The following is a 25890-nucleotide window of genomic DNA, read 5'->3' as shown; positions in this document are numbered from 1 at the left end:
GCTCTGTGCATAGACTCACTCTAGACGACTACGTACAAGATAATAGAACTGGCCCAAAACGACTACTCATATGTACAACCATAAAGAGCCACCAACGGCTCATAAATGTCCAGTCAGCTAAGTCTATCTCCAAACTGAGTGGTGGTGGTGACCTGGCCACGATGTCCTCTAGACCACCGTCGGTACCCTGCCACGTGTCACTCCCAACCCAGAGGGACCATCCAGTGTGAACCAGACCAACTGTAACTAATTGTCCAACTGTCTGTCTGTCCTATGAAGTAACATTGTAGCCCTGCAACAGGTTGCCCACAAGACCGCTCACCGTCTCGGTGAGAGGAAGACTGAAACTGTGAAAGAAAACTACTAGTATGTACAATGGTGAGCTCTTGAATCTGTCATCCAAGAGATAGAGTGGTGGCCACTGTTGCATCCGAAGTATCAGCCTCTGGAGGTGGAGCCATCAAATCGATTGTGGGGCCCTGCTGTATGTGAGCTCTCCTGTCAGTAACTGTGCTTCCTGGGAAATGACCAGCCACCTCCTGTTGGGCAGATGGTAGCACCTGTCCTGTAGTGTACTGAGGACGTCGAGTAACACAGCCATGGCGATGCGCTCCAGCAACTCCGTCACAACAAGTCATATTTTGCATCTGAGGCAATGGTGACGACTGAAACCCCTGAGGAGGATACTGTTGTTGTTGATTGTAGTACTGAACGGGAACGGGAGTCTGTGCGTAAAGTCCCATAAACTGCTCAGAAGGACCTCGCTGCATGATGCATTGGTGTACCTGCTCCACTCCACCCATATCCCATACCCATCATTGTAGGCTATGTTGTTCTATTTTCATGTAAGAGCAATTCTCTAAATCCTTGTACTTGATTTTGAAGGTCACTAATCACTTGAGACTTTAACTTCAGGGCATGTTGGAGTGCGAAAATAGTGGCATCCCTATCGGCGATGGCGCTCTCAGCAACCTTCAGAGCTCCCTCCCTAGCTGCATAAGTAGCTGCGTGACGCTGGTGTGTGGCGGCTAAACGCTCTGCTCCAAGCTCAATGGTGGAAATGGCTTGCCTAGACTCCTGCAATATATCCTCAGATAGCCGAAAAAATGATGTAGAGTCCGATCCTGTGGAATGTCCTGTAACAGTGTGAGGGTCAAGAGAGTTGGCAAGTGGTACAGCTGGTAGGACTGCTCATGGTGGACTGGGCGCATGCCTCTCTGTCGGAGTAGAGATGGTGGGAGTGGATGCAGCAGGACTAGGCATAGGAGAAGAAGCAATTGCCACTGGGACGTGGGAGCTAGTCACTATGGTAGGGGTAAAAATAGCAGCAATAGAGAGAGGAACACACACTATAGAAGCCACAGCTGTGACATGCATAGTGTGATCTGCACCGCTTGAACTTACCATCGAATCAGTAGCGGCCGTATGCGAGGAACGTCGAACAGGTTGCTTCACTCGAAGCTGTTTGCTTTCCGAAACTAGTAGGGAGAGTAACGACTGCACTGTATCCTTCGCCACTTTTGCCTTTATCTTCTTCCTCTTGGTAACTGTAGGGTCAGCCTCAATGCTTACAGATTTTCTTTTCCCTTTCGAGGGTTCTTGTGGATCTTCAATATTTATGACCCATGCCAAAAGAGGTGCTGCAAAACATTTGAAACTTAACTGCACAGATTGCACTTGGGCCCGAAATCTCTTAGCCCTAGACTACAATGAGGTGAAGAGAATCTGGTGGAATCCACAGGGTATGGTGTTGATTAAATAGTAGAGGCCGTCGCAGTGGGAGAAGATAGTGGGAAGATCACTTTTTTCTTTATCTTCTTTGGCTTCTCTAGCAAGAAAGTAATACCTGAAGATTGCCAAAATCCGTTTGTTCCTTTCATAGTTTGGGTGATCCGAACTGAGTAGTTCTTGACATGCTTGAATTGTGGCATCCTAGGACACCTTAGATAAAGTGCGTGTAGCCGGCTTCATAGATGGAAAGCTAGTCATTCCCATGGCATGGCCAAGCCTCTCAGCTATCAATTTGTGGCCCCTTACTTTGGGAAAATCCTTTAACATTAGATGTATCATCTCCATAGGAACAGTGTTAGGTAGGTTGACATCAGCCCATGCTGTGTGACCTAGAGTGTGCAACTGAGCATTGGAAAATACCTCGCTCAGAGATGGTCGAGGCTGTTGTAAATAAAAATCCAAAGAGAACACTGTACGATTTTTGGATTTTGCAGGCCTCTTGATTATATGACTCAAGATTGGTTGTTTCCCTTTCTTTTGAGCTGTTCTTGTATGGTCCTCTTGATCACTCGAAGCATCTGACTCGGAGTGTGCTTCAGACTCAGAGGGCGAGTCTGCTTTGTAGCTTTCATCACTTGGATCACTGGAAGTTATGTCATTCAAGCCGTGGCTACTGCTTGCTGACATGTCTTCACTCTCTGATTCCTTTGATTCCTCAACCACTGCTTTCTTCTTTTGCAACAATTGTTTTTTGCTTGTGCTGTCTGTTCCTTGCTACTTCCTGCCATAGTGAGTACAATTGAAAGAGTTTGTCAGGTACGAGATCCCGACAGTAGAAAGAGGAGTAGAAAGAGATTGATGTAGGGAGCAGAAGATTCTATAGACACTTTTCTGAGTATTCTGGTTTCTGGTAAGTTTCTGTGATTTGTGGTACGTTTTTGAGCCAAAGGAAATAAGGCGAGGGGTGGGGTAGAAAGCTAAAGGGAATAAGGTGAGATGGTGGATAGGTGCGAAGGCAGAGAGGGTAGGGGCCAGGTACAGAAAGGTAGAGGCTAGGGGGTGGTTATGGGCGAGGGAGTGGGTAGAGGGTAGGGGCGAGGGAGAGAGTATGGGCGAGGGTAGAGGGTAGAGGCGAGGGAGGGTAGGGTAGGGTATGGGCGAGGGTAGAGGGTAGGGGCGAGGAAGTGGGTAGAGAGTAGGGGCGAGGGAGGGTAGAGAGTAGGGGCGAGGAGGTGGGTAGAAGGTAGGGGCGAGGGAGGGTAGGGTAGGGTATGGGCGAGGGTAGAGGGTAGGGGCGAGGAAGTGGGTAGAGAGTAGGGGCGAGGGAGGGTAGAGGGTAGGGGCGAGGAGGTGGGTAGAGGGTAGGGGCGAGGGAGGGTAGGGTAGGGGGGCGAGGGGGTGGGTAGGGTAGGGGCGAGGGAGAGGGTAGAGAGTATGGGCGAGGGTGTGGTTAGAGGGTAGGGGCGAGGGGGTGTGTAGAGTGTAGGGGCGAGGAGGGTAGAGAGTATGGGCGAGGGTGGGTAGGGTAGGTGCGAGAAGGGGGTAGGGGCGAGGCCCGCTTGGCTGCTCAAGAACCTAATACAATACCAAAAATTAATCGTGGCTGACTGCACATTGATTAACCAAATGCTGGGCCAAAAGCAGTGCATACAACCAGTAAAATTTGAGCTGCAGAGATGACAGGGGTGGTTAGGGTAGGGGTGAGTGGAGAAGGGAAGGGTAGCGGCAAGAGAAGTAACTTGTAAGGCGAGGGGGTTAGAGTAGGGTAGGGTCAAGGGCGTGATCACCGAGAAGAGAAGGATGCAGTGGGCAAAGAAGGATACAGTGGTTTTGGAGTCAAAAGTACGGAACTCTAATGGCCCCTTCCTGCAGCTAGAATACTAGCTGCACTGCTAATGGGACCAAAAGTTTTTTGACATACTCAGCACATAGACATTCCAATGCAAGCCTCATCAAGTCCTTGATTACATATTGTTCCGTGTCTCAATTGCCATCTAAGCAATTACACTTGTTCAAACTGAACAAAACCACAACTTTTGGAGACTCCCGAACTGGAAAGACCTTAGTACGTAACAGCAATTAACATTGAGGATAGAAACAAGTAGAGGAGGAGTGATGGGACTGTAGAAGTTCACGACAATACTTAATTACCAAGACTTAGTGGAGAAAAGATATCTTAGAGGAAAGGCGGAAACTTACACACACAGCAAAAACTGAGACAGTAACAGAACACCCGTTTTGATGGAAAGATAGTGGGGAGGAGAGAGATGGGACATAGAACCTACAGATGGCGGAATAGTTGCAAACCCTTTACTCAGAGGAGTAATAGCACTTGATTCTAGAGCCATTTACCAGTGGCAAAGGGAATCCTTCCAAAGTGACTAACTGGACAGCCCCCTGTGGCAAAATCTCCTCTACTCTGAAGGGCCCTTGCCAAGCTGGGATCAACTTCTTAGCTTTCTTCAGATACTTAGCTTGATAGAGTAGCACCAGCGAGCCTTGCATTATTTTTGGCCTGCGAAGATGGCGATCATGCCACGCTTTGCGACGAATCTGCTCGGCTTGGAGAGCATGTAAAGCTAATCTCCTGCTTTCTTCTAACATTGAGAGTCGCGAGAGGTTTGCTGAAGCACTCCCAGCTGTGACACGAACGCTTCCCACTCTTGGTGAACCTGAGTTGAACTCATATGGTGCAATTGCCTCTAAGCCAAAGGCTAGCTGGAATGGGGTGCGATAAGCCCAAACTGTGCGGAGGATAGCCTGAGCCCAAGAGGTTGGATGCAGATGACAAGCTTTCTTAAGAAGCGCGATTAGCACTTTGTTAGTGCTTTCAGCCTGCCCATTTGCTCTAGGATAGTAAGAGCAAGATTTGCGATGAAAAATCTTGTAATTCGTGAGGAGAGTGGAGATCAAGTCGTTGACAAAATGACTACCTCAATTACTGGTGACTTTCAGAGGACACCCAAACCTGCAAAAAATATTTTCATACAAAAATTTTGCGACTGTGGCGGTTGTGCAGTCGATGGTAGCCACCACTTCGCTCCATTTCGTTGCATAATCTGTTGCTACCAAGAGATACTTACGATTGCCTGGTTAAGCAGATGGAGTAACTGGACCAACAAAGTCCAAACCCCATCTCTCAAAGGGCAACCACGCCATAGATACCTGGAGAGGGCGATTTGATTGCTTGCTAGGCTTAGGCGCACATTGCTGACAGACATCACAAATCTTGACATGAGCAATAGCATCTCGAAATATATAGGGCCACCACAAGCCCGTCTGTAAGATTTTTTGTGCCGTGATGTGACCTGGATAGTGGCCACCAGTAGGACCACTCTGTGCATCCTCTAGAATGTGGTCTACCTCATGAGGGGAGACGCACCTTCGCAACACACCATCTGGCCCTGATTTATAGAGTTGTCCACCAATCAAAGAGAACGGTCTAGATTTCAGCAAGAGTCTTCTTTTTTGCAAGGGAGAATCATTCTCAGGATATAGGCCAGTAGAGAGTAGATGTAACACATCTCCATACCATTCTGGGGTTGTGTCCACCTTAAAAAGATGACTGTCAGGAAAATCATCATCAACCCCAGTATTGGGCTCACCTGTGTGTATGCGAGAGAGATGGTCGGCCATGATGTGCCGCTTGCTTGGACTAAGAACTACTTCGAAGTCAAACTCCTGGAGTATGAGTAACCATCTCCACACTCTTCCTGCAACTTGGGGTTTATTTAGAAGATAGCGTAGCGCGTGATGATCTATGATGATAGCCGAATTTGGTTGCATGGTGGAGCCAGGAGTATGTATCCACATGGCGTCGTTCCCCCAGTCATGAAGTGCCTTAGTATGCCTCAACCATGGTCGACCAATCAGCAAAGGAAATCCTCCCTCCACCTGAGGAAGACTGACCACCACAAAATCCAAGCTAAATGTGAAGTCTTGTATCATCAGAGGCACCTTCTCTACTATGCCCACAGGGTAGACTGTCCTCTGGTCTGCCAATGTAACAGTGAATGGGGCAGGGCGGGTAGGCTACACGCCTAAGGCCAACATAGTAAATTCTGGCATCAGATTGATCCCAGATCCACCATCCACTATGACGCCTGAGAATTGATGTCCAAGAATAGACAAAGTGAGACGAGGACTTTTATAGTCGGTGAGGGGAGCAGTTGGATATGAAATCATGTAGGACTCCAAGGGCTGCACAGGTAGGTGCCCGCCACTAGGCCCTGCACCAGGGTACAGAGACTGGATGATGGACAGGGTGTCACTTCTAAAATTTGCATCAAGTCAAAGCATGTCGTACAGTGACACTTGTTGAAAAGTGTTTTTCAAGATAGACTCTGTTGTGGGCTTGTTTCCTTTGATTAGAGCTTGCTCTGGTATGTTAAGCCCCATCAATATCTGATAGAAGCGAGGTAGGCTGACTCTTGACACTACTTGCTGGTTTGTCAGCTACTACTGGAGGTTGACTCATTTGTGTGACAGGAGATGGAAAGATTGGACCACCAGGGAGGCTGAGGCCAAGAGCATCTCTCTGTGCCCGTGTGAGCACCCGCACCCCAGCCGGCTCTTCCACTTGCTTCAACCCTTCTTGAGAGGCAACTACAAGAGTGGAAGGCGGTGCCTGTGGAATGGAGCTTACTGTGATGAGGTTTAGCTTTGGAAATGTAAACTCTTGTTGGCTTGTGCTTGCAGATGTGGACGCTCGTTGTTTTGGGCAATCCTTACTATAGTGATCCTTAGCTTCAGGGCAATGTCGGCAAGGATAGGACCCTTCTGGTAAGGGACATTTGCTCTGATAGTGTCCATACTCCCCGCACCTGTAGCACAAAATTGGCCTATTTGAGGGGCGAGGTGGTCTCTGCCCTTGCTGCATGGGACCGGAGGCTGACGTGTAGAAGCTTTGGGGCACTGAAGGAGTACTAGAATGATAAAAGCTAGGAGATGCAAAGTTATTGTGCATACCTTGTTGCATAGGAGGTGTTGTCAGCAGAGGTGGCAACGGGTTTTGATGGCCATAGGGTGAGACCATGTTCGATGCAGGTGCTAGCCCTTGTTGCAGAGAAGGACCTAGACTTTGTTGTATTTTCCGCAACCCTTTGATATAGTAGCAATCCTTGTCTTCGTGCCCAAATTTTTCGCAGAAGTGGCAATAAGCCCGAAGGGGATAGTCCTGTGGAGGATGCCCTGGAGAGCGACACGAGCTGCACCATACCATAGCCTTAGTCTCTTGTTGAGACCGAAGCTCTTCTAGCTCTCTCTTGATTTGATCCAAAGCCTCAAGATGTGGGGGTTTCTCCTGGCGAAGAGAGATATTTTTCTCCTCTTGAAGAGCAAGTTGTAGTTTTAGGGCTTCAAGTTCTCTCCGTAAAGAAGTCAATGGATCAGCAGGACTTTCCGGACACACAAAGGAGGTCTCTATGTGAGGGGAGTTGTTGAACAGCTTCCTAGCCCCCTCTATCCTAGTAGCAGCTGTGATGAACTCCTCCAAAGTGGCGTTGGGCCAGAGACTCTCTCGGAGTTTTTGTTGAGAAGTTTTGGGAAGCGCCTTCTCCACCCACTTCTTCACCATGAATTCACCGGGTTGCTCAGGAAGCTTGGCAACCAAAGACTTGGTTTTAGTCATAAGCTCTGCAAAAGTCTCCTATGGCTGGAGCACCATGTTGGCTAACTCATCCAACACCTTCTCCTAGTAGTCATCAGGCCTGAAAGCTGCACAGAACTGTTGCCTTAAGGCTGCCCAAGTTGCAAAATGGTTCTCTGCAAACTGGCTGTACCATTTGTCTACTAAGCCATCCAAGGTGGATGGAAAGAGTACCGAGTAGGCATCTTCCCTGTTAAGACCACGACCCCTACAGAGAGATACAAATCTCCTTGCATGGTCGTCAGCATCTTCTGAAGAGAGTCCTTTGAATGTAGGGAACTTGATGTTTACCTTAGCCAAAACGCTAGCCAACGGCTCCATGGCCCCTTGCTGAGCCTGTAGCTCAGTAGCCTGTAGCAGAATAGGAGAGAGCTTTACTGGAGAAGGAGATCTCGAAGATGTGGAAGCGGATGAAGGAATGGGTGATGTATGTGGAGGGATAGGTGATGAGGTTGATGGACTTCTACTAGGTACCAAAGGTCGTCTTCTGTTATAGTACTTCAGAGGGCTCAGTAGGCACTTTGACGCTCGACAGACCGCCTTGTATGTGTCATGCAGTGACAACCAATCCCACCAACCTTCGGGCAAGAAAACCTTGAACAGGCTGAAGACTGGTCTAGACTCTACTAGACCAGGCAAGTGACTAGACCAGGCTGGACCTGGACGAGGAGGACTAGACCAGGGTCGAGGAGGTCTAGACCAGGGTCGAGGACAGGTTGGACAAGGGCGAGAGAGGACTAGACCAGTTGGACCAGGCGAGAGGGGACTAGACAGTTAGACCAGGCTATAGGAGAACCGTGCAAGGCAAGGTCGGCGAAGCTAGGCAAGGTAGCGAAGCTAGATAAACCTAACTAGCTTCAAGATTTGCACCTCACACAGTGAGATTTCAGTTGAGGTCCCACCGTGATCGCCAAAATGAGAGCACCTGTAGCGCGGATAATGTGTCGTTCTCTCTACAGTGGGTGGTCCTCAGTGCAATGTGCGTGACAATCTCACTCAAACAAACTGAACAGAAAGGAAATAATAGACATCAACAGAGCTCACAAGACACAACAGCAGACCAGAACATATGACTCGACTATCTCAAAGACTGATACAGGCTCTGGCATGGCAGCACACTCAGCTCCAGCCCAGGACTCACAGGTACAATGGGGGTGTCGAGGCTCAGATGTGCAGGGATGGTGAAGCAGTGCTCTGTGCATAGACTCACTCTAGACGACTACGTACAAGATAATAGAACTGGCCCAAAACGACTACTCGTATGTACAACCATAAAGAGCCACCAACGACTCATAAATGTCCAGTCAGCTAAGTCTATCTCCAAACTGAGTGGTGGTGATGACCTGGCCACGATGTCCTCTAGACCACCGTCGGCACCCTGCCACGTGTCACTCCCAGCCCAGAGGGTCCGTCCAGTGTGAACCAGACCAACTGTAACTAACTGTCCAACTGTCTGTCTGTCCTGTGAAGTGACACTGTAGCCCTGCTACAAAGAGAGTCGAGTAAAGGGAAAAACATTATACTGTTGCTTTGTAGATTTCACCAAAGCCTTTCACACGGTCCCGAGAATGGGTATATGGAAAAGGATGGAATGCATAAAAGTACCGATGCATCTCAGGAGTGCGGTAGCACGTCTCTATGACAGAGTAATATGTCAACTAAAAACGCACGAAGGGCTGTCCAAAGCTTTCTCGAGCAACATGGGGGTCAAACAAGGATGCCCTCTCTCCCCTACTCTTTTTGGATTGTGCATTGATCAAATAGAAAGCTTCCTCCCTCAACTAGAAGGAGATGAACCAGCCATCGGGATGCTTACACTTCTCATGCTCATCTATGCAGACGATGTGGCTCTTTTCGCCCATGACATTACAGCTCTACAGAAATTGGTCGATGCGTTACATGCTTTTTGTGAAAATGTGGGTCTATCAATCAATGTAGACAAAACAAAGTTCATGATTGTAAAGACTCGTAAGATGGATATCCACGCCCCCCTCATGTATCAAGGGAAACAAATCGAGAAAGTCGACAGTTTCAAGTACTTGGGGATTGACATCCCATGCAAATATGCTTGGGGACAATGCGCACATAATAGAAATGACATTGGCCATGCCAAGTACTATCAATTTGAAAACATGTGCACACAAAGGAGCATAAAGAGATGGGAGATAAAAGCAACCATTTTTGAGACATGCGTAGTGCAAGCCATCCTCTACGGAGTGGAAATCTGGGGAGAAAGCATTTCAGCCCACACATGGAATGAACTTGAAAAAATTCAAAAAAAGTTTCTATGTCGACACATGGGGGTCAAAAAGACGACACCATACTCCGTGCTACTCTTGGACACAGGCAAGAGACCACAAGAAATGAAAGCATTGCAAAAAATGTACACGTATATCATGAAGGTCAAAGCGATGCCTACTACTCGAATCCCCCGCATTGCATGGGAAACGGGATGTGCGCCGCAAAAGACAAAAAAAAGCAAATTTCTGTCATCGAGCCTCATACAGGACATTAAGAAATGGTTCGCTAAATGGAATGTAGAGGCATATGTGGACATGCTTATCGAGGAGGGCAAGGAGGGAGAACATATGCTGAATTTTGAAATTGCATTACTAAAGAGCCTCCACACCAAGTGGAAGACAACGCAACACCGCTCGAAATTTGAATACTATTGCAAGCATGTCAACACAAAGTATTGGGAAGGCTATAGCACAAACCCAATGGAAGCCCACGCCCACATACGAACACACATGCCCCACATGGCACGAAGAGCCATCTCTTTGATGCGCACAAGGTCACATATGCTCAAAATAGAAACAGAGGGCTAGCTGAAAATTGATGCTTCTAAACGGATATGCACATCATGTACAATGCAAGCTCTCGAAGATGAAGCACATGTGACATTGGAATGCCCAGAATACGCTCACATCCGGGCTAATTTTCAACCACTTCTAAGCGGTTGCTCTACCTTTGCGGACCTATTATCCAAGACAGCCTCCCCTACAGCTCTCGGAACATACCTCACCCGCATACTCGAGCATCAAAAGACACTCATAGGAACACAAAAAGAGAATAACACACACCACACCATACACCCCCGTGAGGGGAGACTATGTATCACTTTGAGGTCCCATGGGTCATTTCTAGCCCCCCGCAGACGTTAATACCAAATCAAATCAAATCTCTCTCTCTCTCTCTCTCTCTCTCTCTCTCTCTCTCTCTCTCTCTCTCTCTCTCTCTTGGTGGTTGCTTGGAGATGGAAAGTTTGAAGGTTGTGAAGGATAAGAATGCCCCAGAAGCGGACATTCCTCTTTGAGGAACCACTTCAAGAGATCCCACAGAGGCCCTTTGAACCCCCCTTTCCGCTTCTACCATATTCGTCTTTCTTTTGACACCTTACGCGTCATTCAAGAATCTACTATGATCTTGGAGTCTTGTTCTTTGGCCTGCAAAGTGGTGGGAAGCATATGTTCTTCTAGGCTATTGAAGGTCTATTTTCAAGCTTCGCTATTGTATGTCAATTTCAAGATTGTGAATGTCTCCCCTTTTGGGGGAGGGTTCTTCAAAGTGCAGTTCAAGTCTACCGATCAAGCCATGGAGGTCTTGGTATAGAGCCCTGTGGACTTTCATTTTGCTATAGGTTTTCTAAGGTGACAAAGAGAACATTTCTAGAGTGGGTAGTTAGGCCAAAAGAGGGTCTTTCACCTACCGAAACTCTAAGGGACTTCGAGCGACACTGTGATTACCTATCAAGGACTGAAAAGGCAACCCTAAACTCAGAGAAAACAGAGATCTTTTTGCAGGCTGCAGAGAATCACAGTTACAACAAGATTTCCAAGTCTTCTTCCAAAATATGCTCCACATGTAAATGAAATTGGGAGATGTATGGGCTTTGTGGTGGCCATGTTGTGAGTCCCAAAGATGAGGATCACACAATCTCCATTAGGATGGTTCTTTATCTATCCGTAGAGAAGAATCCTTGGAAATTTAGTTCTCTCCTGACTTTCCATGGGGGAGAAACCTTGCAGAGAGTATTCTTCATTGGTCTTCCTGGCCACTGCTTTATTTGTGGCAGGAAGGGCCATGTTGCTGCAGTTTGTACCCGTCAGAGAATATCTCCCGATTAAAAGCAGCTCACATCAAAACAAGAGGCACTTCATGCAAATGGGGGGTTGGAAGGTGTTAGTGTAAGGAAAAGAAATGAAGCAGAAAAAGGCAGGAGGAAGGAAGCGAAGAAAAGAAGACGACGAGCTTGAAGGACAAAGGGTCCAAAGCTTGTGTATAGACATAGAGTTCCTGTTTCTCTTCCCTCTTCAGATACTTCTTCGACACCTCTTCATGATACACCACCTGATCCTCATAGAACTGATTTGGACATCAACAGCAGTTTTGAAGGCATGAATTCTGCTTATGAGTGGCATTTCCCTTCTTTGGAAGAAAATGCTAAGAAGTCTGCTGAGGAGAAGGCTTTGAAGACCTCTAAGCATAGGAGGTCATGTAGGCTTAATCCCCATTCCTAGCCTTGATTTGAGGCAATCTTGTACTTTAGATTGCCCTAGAACTTTTATCTTTTGGTGATACCATTTATGGTTGATTCTCTATTTTATTACTTCGATGTAATTTTACCTTAGGATATGAGCCCTTGAGGTGAATTTTTAATGGAAAGATTTTATTTTCTGGATTCAAAAAAAAAATGAAATTCATCTACTTTGGCAGAAACTTGAAACCGGTCTCTAAGAGACTTGAGATAATGATCCAAAAGACAGCCCACCTTCACAGACATTCTGGACCTTTCCAAGTAAGGTACTTCATATCACCTGCTCCATGGTGAAGGTTTAGAGGAGATTCCTATCCAATGCTAAATAGGTGAATGTGTGGTAAACCCTAATGGATTTTGTCACTTAATGTAGTCATTCTCATAAAGGATTGATTTCAGATTAAACACACGCCTAGAAATCGTCGTAAATCCTGAACGTAAGGTACTTGGACTGCCGAACTTAAGAAGTTAGATGAACCTACCCCAAGCAGTTCATCCAAAACAAAGCTTAACTCAATAGCACCAATCCAGTTCTGAGATCCCTTAAAAGATGGCTCTTTATCGCCAATCCTCACAAGAGTTTCTTGTATTTTCCTGACAAAAGAAAAAGAAATTACATTGAAAAGCTGGACACGTGAAGAAAATAGAAACAGTCACCTTCTACATATTAGCTAAGGAAGTGTGCTTTTGGTATTCAGAGAAGCTATATTCTCACTAGTTGTCACCGTATGAAACCAGTTTGTACGAACCAAATAAATCTAGACAAGGAATTCCAATACAACATTCACTCTCAAAGCATTCAGCCAAAATACGAGCAAATCGGTCACGACCACTATTTGAACATCTAAAGGCACGAAACAGTTGACAGCAAGCAGGTCATGAACACAAATGCATGTCACTTGAGGCAATGAACAAAGCAGCCTCCCATCACGAATGATAGGGGCCATCCTCATACTTACTGAAACAGTGATGAGATACCCACTTCATTGATTCTTCATTGATTGAGAGGTGGCTGAAAAGCTTCAATACCAAACTTCCTACATCCTCATTGTTTTTTATTACTGAAAATCAGAAAGGTCTATGCGAGCTAGCTCTTTAGGCATGAAGTAGATACAAGCAAGATAATAGTGCGACAGTTGAGCCTCATGCCCACCTCATGGTTACCATCAACACACGAAAGGGCATCTCTTGAGGTAGCAGGCAACCTTGGACTGCCTGAACCAAAGATATGTACCCTTTCCTAATCAATGAATGATGCCAATGGAACACCTTTCACAAGGGGTGGCTATTCAACAACATGATTTCCCTTCATACTCAAACGGACTTGACAAAGCTGACACCACCAGGCCATTCCAGTCCAGTCCAAATCGTGCATGATTACACTACCAACCTGGGTGAAACAACGAACACCCACTCTCTTCAACCTTGTTTGAGGTGTGCCTTATTGAGGAGTTGGACATTAATTACTTCAAGGGAATGGGGATTCTTAAATTCACCAGGCAAACTGTGGATTCAACTTTCCTTCTAAGCAGATAATACACAGCTCATCTCTAATGTACCACATTGCATGCATATGTTTGAGGACTTATGCAAGGAGAGGACCACCAAGGTCATAATATCTGATACCTTTGCAAACTAGCTTATAGTTAAGAGCACCACAGACCTACACCATCCATGCACTCATATGTCAGAAAGTACTTTCGTCTACTCTGAGAGGAAAAGAAAACATAAAGCTGCAGCACACTTAGAACTCACTCATGTGTCGGAACATCAGTGGCAGTATAATGTTGTAACTTAAACCAGGAAACTATCGTCTGCAGAGATCGATATGCACAACCCCATCCCTGTCAAAAACAATATACGAGGGGTGAAAAGCTAGCCAAGTCAAAAGATGAGCTACTGCTGATATATGATAATGAAACATTCAAGACTTGATAAGTCAAATCCTCTCCTACAACTAACATTATCATTGAAGTTGTCTTGAAGGTAGTGATAATACTCGTAGGAACCCTGAACAATACTGGTGCGTCCCCCCACAACTGGACCATCAAAGCATATCCACAATGAGCTCTTTAATATAGTCAGAAGTGTCGTACTCATAAATTAAGCTTACCCCCAGAACCTGTCGGCATGTTGATGTGCACATTGATCAAACGTAACCTGCCTGCACAAAGCACGTTAAGGACCTAGCACTTGACCTAAATTGACCTGTTTTGACATGTTTCACAGAAATAAAACATTTCTACTCAAATCAATGTTGTCTGTACCACTCTATTCAAGGTCAATGTGAACTGCGAAGTTATAGAGTCCTAAAGTGCAATAAATTGAAATTCCTGAGATGCTTCAGAATACTTTGAGAAGCATCCCACAAAGCTAGATATAATCTGAACCCTCTGCTGAAAAAAGAAATTTCAAGGATTCGAGAATTCCATAATTATAGACTCAAACAAGAACTTTTAGGAGCATTTAGAAACTCCAAATTTCTTTAGTTACGTGTGAAATCTCACATACACCTGCTGTGAGAGTCAGTATGCACTGCAAGAGGCACTATGCTGACCACCTCTGCAAGCACAACACAAACCCCCCCCCCCCCCCGCCCCTCAAACCCTAGTGGGCGGCCCAGGAGAAAAGAAAACAAGTAAAAAAACAGAGCAAACATCCATTTCAGCTCTTGTTTCTGTCCTCTTCCTGGACCTTCCACAAGCTGCTTACAGAATCATCAGGAAGGGCCAGAGAGCTACCAAAGACCAGAACTCCACACCCACCCAAGCCTCAGTCTCCTTGTCTCCACCAGAGTCAGATTGCTGACATTTCGAAGGGAGACTGCAAAGCTGACAGACTACATATAGATCTTAAAAAAACTTGGGAGTAATTTGCTCCTAGTTTGATGTATGAAATGTTACACCAATATTCTAGTAATGAATACAACTGGATGACAGCTTTAGATGCACCCATTTCAGATGAACCATTTATAAGATCCTGGAGCCCAGTATGAAACATACCTGGTATGATGTTCATGTTCCCTACATATGAGCTTTTTATAGGATCCTTGAGCATCTTGAGAGACAAAGCCTTGTATGAGATCCACCCATCTCAGTACAATGGTCTCTGATTTGTCTCAGCTGAGCTAGGCTAATATGAGGAAAAGCAACCTTGAGGAAATCATGCTTGTGCATCCAACTTCGAGAACCTTACACAGAATTGGTTGAACATGCTGGTCACCCTGACGCTCTTTCACGGGCCATCTGGTAGGCCAAATGGGCCAGAGGATTTTTATGATGGTGGAAGCACATGGACAGACAACCTGTCATGATGCCATGGAAATGCCTGAGAAAGCCAGCATGAAGAACGAATTTCATATGTTCCCCCTTAGATGACAATACAAACCTGGCTGATGCTCAAACGATTGCCCAAAATCATGCACAACTCAAAAAATCAAGCCACTGCAGTTGGGAACATGCACATTGCCTGTGAAATAGCCCCTTAACCAACGTCCTGTGCTGATGACCCCCCCCCTCCCCCTCCCTCTCTTCCCCCTCCAAACATGAGCAAATGCAACCTTGAGAAGATCATGTTTAGGCACCCAGCTTCAAGAGCCTTACACAAAGCTGGTTGAACATGCTGATCGCCCTGATACTGTTTCACGGGCCATCTGGTAGGCCGAGATGGCCCAGAGGATGTTTCTGATGGATGGCAGCCCATGGACAGACCACCTGTCATGATGCTGTGGAATACCGGAAATGCCTGCGGAAGAGCAAATTTCAAATGTTCCCCCCTAGATATGACAATGCAGACCTAGCTGATGCTCAAAAGATTGCCCAAAGTTATGTGCAGCTCAAAACATCAAGCCACTGCGGTTGGGAACATGCACAGAGCCTGTAAAATAGCCCCTTAAGCAACGTCCTGTGCATATCCCCCCCCCAAAACACCTGCGGCCATGCTCTCCCCTAGCCAAGCTGAGCCCATGCTTTTGGATTTTATTTCAGTGATGCAAGCGCTGAATTTTGAAATGACAGACTGCTGGAGAAGAGTTCGCATAAAAATGGAGGTCCACTAACAGAAGGAAGAGGCAGGGAAAAATCCAATACCCCCATCAATATGGATTTGCTTGTCAATAGGGCAGCTCTCACCCAAAGAGACCACACCAAACCAATCTCCTCTACCAAGTACTGGCTCCCTGTGAACAAGTTCAGCAAAAAAAGACCAGATTCGTTGTAGGCATCACAAAGACATGGAGGAGGTAAGACCACTCTGACAATCCATTTCTAGCAAGGCTGCCAATCTCTACTGTAACAAGGCTCCTGAACCTAGATAAAGGTTTCAAGGGCTCATCATTTGAGAACACGGATCTAACAGTAGGCTTGGCAACTACAGCTCTACTCTGAAACCTCCAAGTCTATCAAACCTATATGTGAGGTGCTTAATATTGCAGGCAAGGTGAGAAGTGTTGAGGAGCTGAGACCAGATATCTAGGACACTGCCCAGACTGGAGCGACTCATGCTAGAGTTTCACCTTCTGTCCAGATTTGGGAGTGAGGGAGTGAGCTGTTTTGTGGCTATGCCGGGCCCTATGTCACGTAAATGTATCTCCCTCTTCCTGCACGTTTGAGCCATTTTTTGTCCAACTGGTAGGCTGGATCCCTATTCGTATGTCACCATGGGATCAATGCCTCATTGCCTGATGGTGTGGCATTTCATCAGACGCCACCCCTACTTGTGGATCGTGGGCTGATTTGGTGGAGTATGAGCCCGAGTCTGCCAACTACGGTGCTTAGTCTAGCTCGGCCATCTACATTAGAATACCAGCATGTGTGGTCCACTTTAGTATCTAGTCCCTAGTCCCTAGTCCACTCCTTGGACGAGTGGGCCTGGATGAGCAGGCCCACACTACTGGACGAGCATGAAAGTTGACGTCATCCTCTAGGGGATAATTTGTTTTTGTATAGATTGTCTATCATATGATGGAGACTACCTATTATACACATCATTTTCTTGTAAATCGAGTTTTGTCTTAGCCATCTAGCTTCTAGTGTCTAAAAAGTCTTCACTCGACACACTTACCTGCACTATCTGCCCTCAACACCCCCATTGTATCCGAGTCACAGTTCTTGGCTTGAAGGGCTGAGTGTGCAGCCAGCAGCCAGTTCCTTGCACTTGAGTCTCTGCCGTGTATTGAGGTTCAGTTGTGCATCAGTGTGTGTCTAATGTTTTCTCCATTGCTGTGGTTTGTTGTTCTATTTCAGTTCGGTTCCAAGTTCAATATTGCTGTTGTTATCATCAACTGTATGAGTTCACATCACTATGTGAGACTTAGAACATACTGTTCCGACTGTACCCTATCATGCACCAAGCACTCTGCACATATTTCTCCGCTGCAGGTGCTCTCATTTTTGGCGCGCTTCATGGGTCCTCTACTGAAGTCTTCCTCAGGGTTGGTTTCCAAGGTCGTCACACCCTCAACAAGGTCTACCTTTCCGCCTAGTGCGTGGTCTAGTGCTAGTCCAATCTGGTCTACTCCTCGACTTGGTCTACTTTCGTCTTGGTCTAGTGTGAGTCCAAGCTCGTCCAATACTTGCTTAACCTAGTCTACCGCTGGCCTTGGTCTACTGGTCTACGGCTCATCTACTGCTCATCTTGGTCTACTACGGCTGATCTACTGCTGGTCCACTTAGTCTAGCTGATATTAGTAGCTCTGGTCGAGCTCATGCATGACCCATAGCAGGCAGTCTAGGACGTCCGCAGGAGCCGACTCAAGAGTCCACTTTCATTGTACCTTAGATCCCTTCCTAAAACCCCACACACCCCCCCGCCCCCCCCCAACCCACCCACCCCCCGCCCGCAACCAACCAAGAACCACCCCTTCTTCCTCACTACCTATATCTCGCTACACCTTCAGCATCAGCTAGTAATAAGTATGGACCACCATTCCGGCCAGAATTTAAAGGGCTCTCCATCAAGGATGCTGACGACGCAACAGAAGGTTTGTCTCAGTGTGTAGGGGCCCAAGCCTCAACCATCAGGACACCTACCTAGCACTATCTCCCTCCACCCTAGACAGCCTGGCTAAATGGCACAGTCAATTTCAAGAGAACCACTTTGCTGAGTGGGAGGCTCTCAACACGCCCTTCTCGAACACATTTCAACTGGCTCTAAATGAATTGGAGAACTTGATGCTTTGATCTGGTGAAATCTTTGAAGAGTGATGACCAGGGGAAAAGCTCTAGAGTCCCGGCTACCTCACGTGAGAACTTTTTGCTGAATTGGGTTGAGCAGGCCCTCCCAAAAGCTACACAAGAAAAGCTTAGAGTTTCTCCGGCAGGGATCTACATTGGAGATTTTCATCCCAGCCGCTCCAGGTGATCTTTCGTCGTCTGTTTCCTAAGAAGATGCATCTGACCCATTGGTTTTGTTTTTTTTTCTTTGGTGAGAAAAAGATCCTTCCATTAGTTAAGAAAAACTGCCCAAAGGGCTACAACCTGCCCCTGCTAGAGGGGGGCATCAAAATGCGGGGAGACTCCCAATGAAACGGTAAAATATGTACAATAATGGCTAAAATAGGATGTGGGAGGGGGGAACAACCACAATGTTTGTTGGTACTGCCATCTAGGCGATCCATGGAACATGGTGAAGAAGGGCCCTGGTCGCTAAAGTCAGAGGAAGGCCTCAAAGCGCTTCCGCATGCGGTCGAAGCTACCCTGGAATCTCTCAAACTGTCCCTTGAGTGTTGGACCAGCTCCAGCCAGATGTCAGGTACAGTCTCCACCGGTGGGACAGGTCGAGCCTCAAAGATGCGGAAACATCGGGCTCTCCAAATGAATCATAGTGTCAGGCTGCAGATGGCTCCCAACAACATTCTCTATCTCTGCTCACTTGAAAAAAGGGAGTCCCCAAGTGATCGGCTGGAGTAAAAGGATCCTATTACACTCGCACCAGAGGGCAGCTTTCCCAAGCCCATAACCGCCAATGTCCCGACTCAAGAGCTGACTGGTCAGGGTTCACACAAGTCCTCCCACTGATGCCCCCAACTCGGATCCGCTAAAAACAACACTCGGCCACCTGTGGTGCCTCGGTAGCGACTCTCTGGAGGCGACTCTCTCTGCGAAGCTCAAAGAACATGCAAAAACCTGTGTCTGTGCAAGCCCTAGCTACAATGAGGACCTCCAGTCGAGTGAAAGCCCCCATCCAACAGGGAACTGCCGCCTCAATGCATGTGGGTGGTTGTTGCTCAAGGCCACTCCGCAGCTGCTCCCAAGACAAAAGCAAGCTCAAAGCAAAATGGTCCTCCAATCTCCTGCTCAAGCCCACTCTGCACAACTCTGAAAATTCAGCGAGTAGGACTCCATGGACCGCCCATCTGTGGGATCCGCACACGAATCCGGTGAAGTAACGGTTCCTTCCAAGGCTCCTCCCTTGGAAGGAGACCTCTGAAAATGAGCTTTCCCAAGGAGGCCTCTACTCTGCCGAATTGGGTCCATGATCCCCTCCCTCCCTAAGAGCAAGGTAAAGTAATAATTTGCCAAGATTGAAGAAACTTTGGCCGTGTGTCTCGCCCTGACCACAGGAAGTTCCTCATCAACCTCTCCAAATGGCTGATGCAAGAACTCGAGAAAATCCAGTAAGACGTGATGTACCACATTGTAGCCAGAAGCACCTGATTGGCCACAACAGCCCTGCCAGCGAGATAAAGCTGTCACGAGCTCCAATGAAGCAGTTTCCTCCTGATGGAGAGGAGGAGAGGATCAATTCGCTGCTTGGTGACACATCCAAACAAACCTGACAGCCCAAGTATTGAGCTAGTGTTCCTAGAGGGATCCACCTAAAGCCATCTCTAGGTGACCAATCGGGTGTGAAAGCACTACCAACCCCGAAATTCACTAGTGGTCTTCTGCCAATTGATCAATGGTGGTGACGCACAACAAAACACCTCAAGAGACTGCTCACATTTGTGCAAGTTGGCCTCCAGAAACAAGTTTAAGGCATTAGCAAACTTGGCGCTCAGTAGCTCATCTTCCCGAATAAGTAATTGTAGTCCACGCAAACCAACCTCCTTTGAAGTCAAAAATCTACTCATCACCTCGGCATAGAAAAAAAAACGGGAAGGGGGCAAGAGGGGAGCCCTGTCGTACAGACCATGTGAGCATGAAGTGTTGTTCCCCTCTTCCCCCTGCCAACAACACCTGACCGTGCGCACACCTGTAGAGAACTGACACTCCTCTAATCCATGCATCTGAAAAGCCCATCCGGCGCATAGTGCCCTCAAGGAAACCCCAATCAACTCTATCATCATCCTTCTCAAAGTCAAGAAGGAGCACCACAAGATCCTCTCCTCGGAGACAAGCGAGAGCAATCGCCTCCCAGAAGGTGAAAATGTTGTCAAGGATGCTACGCTCCTTGACAAGCATGTCTGTGTCTCATGTATGATCTCTCAAGTAGCAGCTGAATTCTCAAACTCAGAGCCTTTGCTAGAATTTTGTAGGCTAAGTTGTGAATGGAGATGGGTCGCCACTACCAAATCTCGTCTAGAGAGCCTCCCTCCATGGTAATAAGATAGATCAAACCCTCCCCCATGCTATCTGGCATCTCCCCAATGCACTGCATAGGTCTCAACTAAGAACCTCCCAATACTTCAAAAAGGAACTGGGAGTCAAACCATCCTCCCCTTGGCAGCTAGCCCGAGAAAGTGCCATGAGAGCCTCATGAAGCTCCTCACGTTGGAGGGTGCTTTCAAGCCTCTGGCACATATCCTCAGTGACTAAGCATAAGTCAAAAGAAAAGTTGAAAGGACAAACAAGTGCAGAAAAACGGAACCTGTACTCGCAAAAAGAGATGGACAAGCACTCTTGAAAAGAAGATGAACTAGAGGACCACCAGAAGAAAAGCCAGAGAGTTAGAGATAGCAGGCAAGTGCGGAAGAAAAGGAAAGATGAAAGGATGACTGGTATCAAATTTTGTGGGGACCACCGACCTTGATCAGAGGAACGAAAATACCGAACTTTGCACAGCATGGGGCAAAGTGTGAAACCAGGAAGCCCTCGTCTCCTTTGATGGAGGAGCCAAGGTCAACTTCATTCCACTTGAATTGGAGGCTTGACTTGGAATTACGCCCAACAGGCTCAGGCCATAGGCGGAGGCAGTTCTAGCGGCACCAAGACGGGATGTTGCCATTACACCAATCATTGGCAAACTACATTTGCATTGTGAGGGGTATTTAGGGCATGAGGACTTTTATATGATGCTTTTGGAAGGGTGTGATGTCCTCCTAAGAATCCCTTGGTACCACAAGAACAACGCCGTGGTTGACTATCGGGCTAAGAAAGCGATGTTGGCGAATGAGGAGGGCAAAGAGATGGTACTTGATGGAAAACTGAAAGGCGAGTCCGTCCCACTTGATGAAATCCAGTTTTTTTTTTTCAACTCGATTTTCTTGAAAGAACTGAATGACGATTGAAGGTCGAATATATTTGACCTCCAAAAGAAACGACAAGTTTTTCTGCAAGCTTAGGCTGACTATTTCTCTGAGGGCTTACCAGGCCAATTGCCTTCTTCATGTCCTGAAAATCACACAATTGATTTGATAGTACACCAACGAACAAGCCACCCTACAGTGTTAGGCGAGCCCAAAATAAAAAAACAATGAACAAGACAGATGGATCTTGGAGAATGAGCATTGATTATAGAGATCTCAATAAAACCGCTATCAAGAACGGAATTCCCTATCCCAAGGATCAATGATATACTCGACAGACTCTAGGGGTCTACTTGCTTTAGCAGAATCAATCTGCAGAGCAGTTATCAACAGATACGAATTGTTCCTCGAGACGTCTACAAGACATCTTTCAGGATGACATTTTGGTTTGCATTGTTACCATATACATGTGGTAGTGATGTGTGTGAACACACTTAGGACCGCCGGGGCATTTTCTCCCTCCTTAGGAGGTTTTTTTCCCCCGTGCATTATATATACGCCCATTCATTCTAGGGCTATCTATCTTTTCATTGCACACTAAGTAATACACTCTCTGTTGTGTGCCTTAAGCTTCCTTCGTCTTCTCCAAGCTATGTGCGTTTCCCTGTACTTCCGGCAACAATTCGTCTGGAAGTTCTGGTGATAAGGGCAAAAAGAAGATGCGTTGCCATTATTGTAAAGCTAATGATCACTTGATCAAGCAGTGTCCTAAATTGAAGGCCGAATGGACTAAGAAGAAAGAGAATGGTTCCATTGCAAATGTTGGTTCCACTAAAAATGCAGCTATTGTTGAGTCTTTTGTGAAAGGAGACTGTGATGCTGATGTTGATGCAGAATGGCTTTTTAGTACAGAGTGTACTTATAATCCTGTTGTCCATGATGCATGCATGTGGGTTGCTGCAGATTCACATGTGTGGTATTTTGGCAGTGGTGTTACAAAGCACATTACCTCACATCGTGATTTGTTCACCTCTCTTGAGTCTGTCCCTCATGGGAATTCAGTTACTTGTGCCAACAATGCCTCTTATCCTGTTCAAGGAGTTGAAAAGATTGTGCTTACTGCTGCAAATGGTAGTTCTTTCACACTTGTTGATGCACTTTATGTACCTGGGATCAAGAAGAATCTTTTGTCTGTATCTGCACTTGCTAGACTTGGACTTGTAGTCAAGTTTGTGGATGACAGATATACAGGACATGATCTTAGTTTTGGTGATGAAATTGTTGCATCTGGCATATTATGCCGTGGGTTGTAAAAGCTCACTTTGTATGACAAGTCTGGGCAAAATTTTGCAAATGCAGTTTTGGATTCAAAGGATATTTTAGATGCAAAACTTTGGCATGCACGTTTTGGTCATCTGAATTTTGCCAGTTTGCTGCGTTTGCAAAAATCTGATATGGTTGCTTCTTTGCCCCCTCTCAAAGCACCTGTCAAACACGTTTGTGAAGGCTGTATTTTGGGTAAGATGCAGCATTCTAAGTTTCCAAAGGATGGTTCGGTTAGGGCCACATGCACGTTGCAGCTTGTGCATAGTGATGTTTGTGGGCTCATGCAAACTCCATCATTGGCCAATTACCTATACTTCGTGACTTTCATTGATGATTACTCCACACATGCATGGGTATTTCCGCCTAAAGCAAGATTTGTTGATCACTCGACCAAATGAGAGACATATTGCTGAATTTAAGGCTGATTTGAATGCTACTTTCAAGATGAAAGATTTGGGGTTGTTGCATCATTACTTGGGTGTACAATTTAAGTAGTGTGATGGTGGTAATGCCTTGTGTCAGAAAAGTTACATAGAAACATTGCTATGTAAGTTTCGACTTGAGGATTGCAAACCTATTGCCACTCCCATGGAAACAGGTTTGAAATTGAGTCTTCATGATGCTGGTGATCCATCAAATGTCACTCTTTACCAAATTGTTGTTGGATGCCTCATTTATGTATGCAACACGAGGTCGGATATTCAGTTTGCAGTCTCAGAGGTCAGCAGATTTATGCATAGCCAAGCGTCTAAGCATTGGCAGGCTGTCAAGAGGATTTTCCGCTACTTGAGTAGCACTTTACATCTTGGCTTGTTTTATCCCGAGGGGGGATCATTGCCGCCAGACTTACATGCTTTTTCGGACTCACATTGGGCTGGTTGTTTCGACACGCGAGTGTCCACAAGTGGTTTTTGTTTCATCCTTGGCAGTTCATGTATATCATGGTTGAGCGAGAAGCAACCTACTGTGGCCTCTTCTAGTTGTGAGGATGAGTACAGAGCAATCTTCACAGTCACGGTTCAATGTGTATGGCTCAGACGCCTTATGGCTGATCTGGGTGTTGCACAGGACACTGCCAACACTATCTACACTGACAGTCAGAGCGCATTGACAGTTGCAAGGAACCCAGGTTTTCATGCTCGCACAAAGCACATTGAGGTGCATTACCACTATGTCAAGGAGAGGCTCTCAGCAAGAGAGATCAACTTGGCTTATGTGCCAACACAGGACAACCTTGCAGATCTTTTCACAAAGGCATTGTCTCGTGAGAGTACGCCACGGATCCTGACTTTGATGAGATTTTTACCAGCATATAAAATGGGGGGATAGTTTCAGGCTATTCCATACGGGATGGCTATTTGATGTGGAAAATAATGTTGTGTGTTACACAACCTTTGAGGGAAAAGGTTTTGACAGAGTGCCATTGTCCACCTTTTTCCGGCCACCGCCGCATAGATACGGTAAAGAAGACAGTTAGGTCCGATCATTTGGTGAAACTGTTTGTGTAATGTGCACGGAAGAGAATGGTGTATGGCTCAGGATGAGTGAACAATAAGTGCTCAAGGTTCCTTTTACTGATCGGAAGGGAGAGCCTTCCTTGACTTGATAAGAGAATGTGCAATGACCAAAACACGAGTAGAATGCAAACTATGAGTGTGTGCGAGAGAGAGAGAGAGAGAGAGAGAGAGAGAGAGAGAGAGAGAGAGAGAGAGAGAGAAAGAAAGAAAGATTTTTAACGTCTATGTCAGGCCGAAATCGGCCTATGAGACAAATCAAATGTACATGGTGTGTATGTCATCCGTCTATCGGAAAGACAAATGAAACAAAACTGATACAAAACTGAACTGAATGTAGGTAGTGGAGTATCTGAGGAGGGATGGAGCTCTATCTCTAGGGGTATATGCATGTCTATATGCTCAAGGTAGTACAATTATGAGAATGCATCAAGCTATCTAGCTCCATCTTGTACTAATGGGGGGATGTAAGATGTGGTACATGGGCGGGTCTGGTGCCAAGGCTACCCGGATGAAAGCTGTCGGGTCGGCCCTCATCTGAGCCACTCGCTCCTCAGTGGCACGGCGCTCCCGGGCTCGGATCTCCTCGATCTGTCGGTGGTGGGAGCTCGCGCCCCTGTAGCCTGTGACTCGTGGTCGTCGTCTAGCTCGGCTCACCTCCGCCTGTGGGAGTGTCACTCCCCTCTGAGTGTCTGGTGAGGGAGGGGCGGCAATCCTCTGAAAAAAGTCTGTGAGCTGCGACTGTCTCCCCTCTGTCTGTGTAGCTGTGTGTGGCTGTAGTAGTGTGTCCAGATGGCTCTGTATCTCTAGTAAGAAACGTCTGAGCTGTCTCTGATCTCGAGAGTCCATGATCTCTCGGAGAGTGGGCTGTCCTCTGAATAAGGCCTCATACCTGCCTCTGATCTCAGTGTATGCTCTGCATCTACATACAAAGTGCTCCTCACTCTCCACCTCCTCTGTGCAGGGTCTACAGACTCGCTCCTCCCTGGGAACACCAGTATGTCTCCCGATCTCAATCTCTAACCTGTGTGAAGCCACTCTCAGCTTACCAATCGCCACCCGTGAGCTATGTGGCATGTATGTGTCCATATAGCGTGGTCTCTGTATGAACCCCCCAGACAATATGGTGAGAAACTGGTCTCTGTAATCTGACATCCTCGTCCCCAAGCCAGGTGACTCCCAGACTCTCCTAGTGTATAGCTGCCACAGATCCTGTCTCAATACCAAGTTCCTCTCACTGCGAGAGAGGTGAACATATGGTGAGTGGGGGTCGTACTGGAATGGTGGTAGGCTCTCCATGTCAAGACCGTGTCCCTCAAACCATGCTCTGACCTGTGAGTACCATGCTCTCTCATGCCCACTCTCTGATAGCTGTATAGCTGTCTCAAATGCTCTACGAGTAAGTCTGTCAGGAGGTAGCTCTCTCATCCTCTGGATGAAGCAGACTGTCTGGAATAGTGCCTCTACAACCATAGGTGGTGTGGCGAGCTCGGCTCTAATAATGTCATGTGGCACTGTCTTCTTGCTGCGGAGCAAGCGTGAGATCATACATACCTGTGGCCTCTCAAGCTGTGTCCACTGGTCAGCTGCCAACCCTAGTGCCCATACTGCCACCGAGTACATCAAGGCCGGGGTGACTAAGGTGTCGAAAAGCCACCCCTTCGTGCGGGGCTCCTGAAAGTGTGCCTGGTGGCATCTCCGCTCTAGCATGGTCAGAGCTGCATATCCT

General features: G+C 46.8%; 1 protein-coding gene across 1 annotated transcript in view; it reads right to left on the bottom strand.

The window, feature by feature from the left end:
* The window catches only part of LOC147436633 (Peptidase C78, ubiquitin fold modifier-specific peptidase 1/ 2), a 169980-nt gene that overhangs the window by 14303 nt on the left and 129787 nt on the right, over positions 1-25890 (bottom strand). Inside the window, exons 8-11 of the mRNA XM_086489473.1 lie at positions 14029-14079; positions 13878-13954; positions 13671-13759; positions 12398-12509 (exon numbers count right to left, since the gene is read on the bottom strand). Coding sequence (XP_086345599.1) covers positions 12398-12509; positions 13671-13759; positions 13878-13954; positions 14029-14079 — 329 coding nt within the window. The remainder of the gene's footprint in view (positions 1-12397; positions 12510-13670; positions 13760-13877; positions 13955-14028; positions 14080-25890) is intronic.

Source organism: Adiantum capillus-veneris, chromosome 18 (genome assembly GCF_014529385.1).
Source record: "Adiantum capillus-veneris isolate H3 chromosome 18, ASM1452938v2, whole genome shotgun sequence".
NCBI classification, from domain to species: Eukaryota; Viridiplantae; Streptophyta; class Polypodiopsida; order Polypodiales; family Pteridaceae; genus Adiantum; species Adiantum capillus-veneris.
The sequence above is the reverse complement of the archived record's forward strand: the minus strand, read 5'-3'. Positions and strand labels throughout refer to the sequence as shown.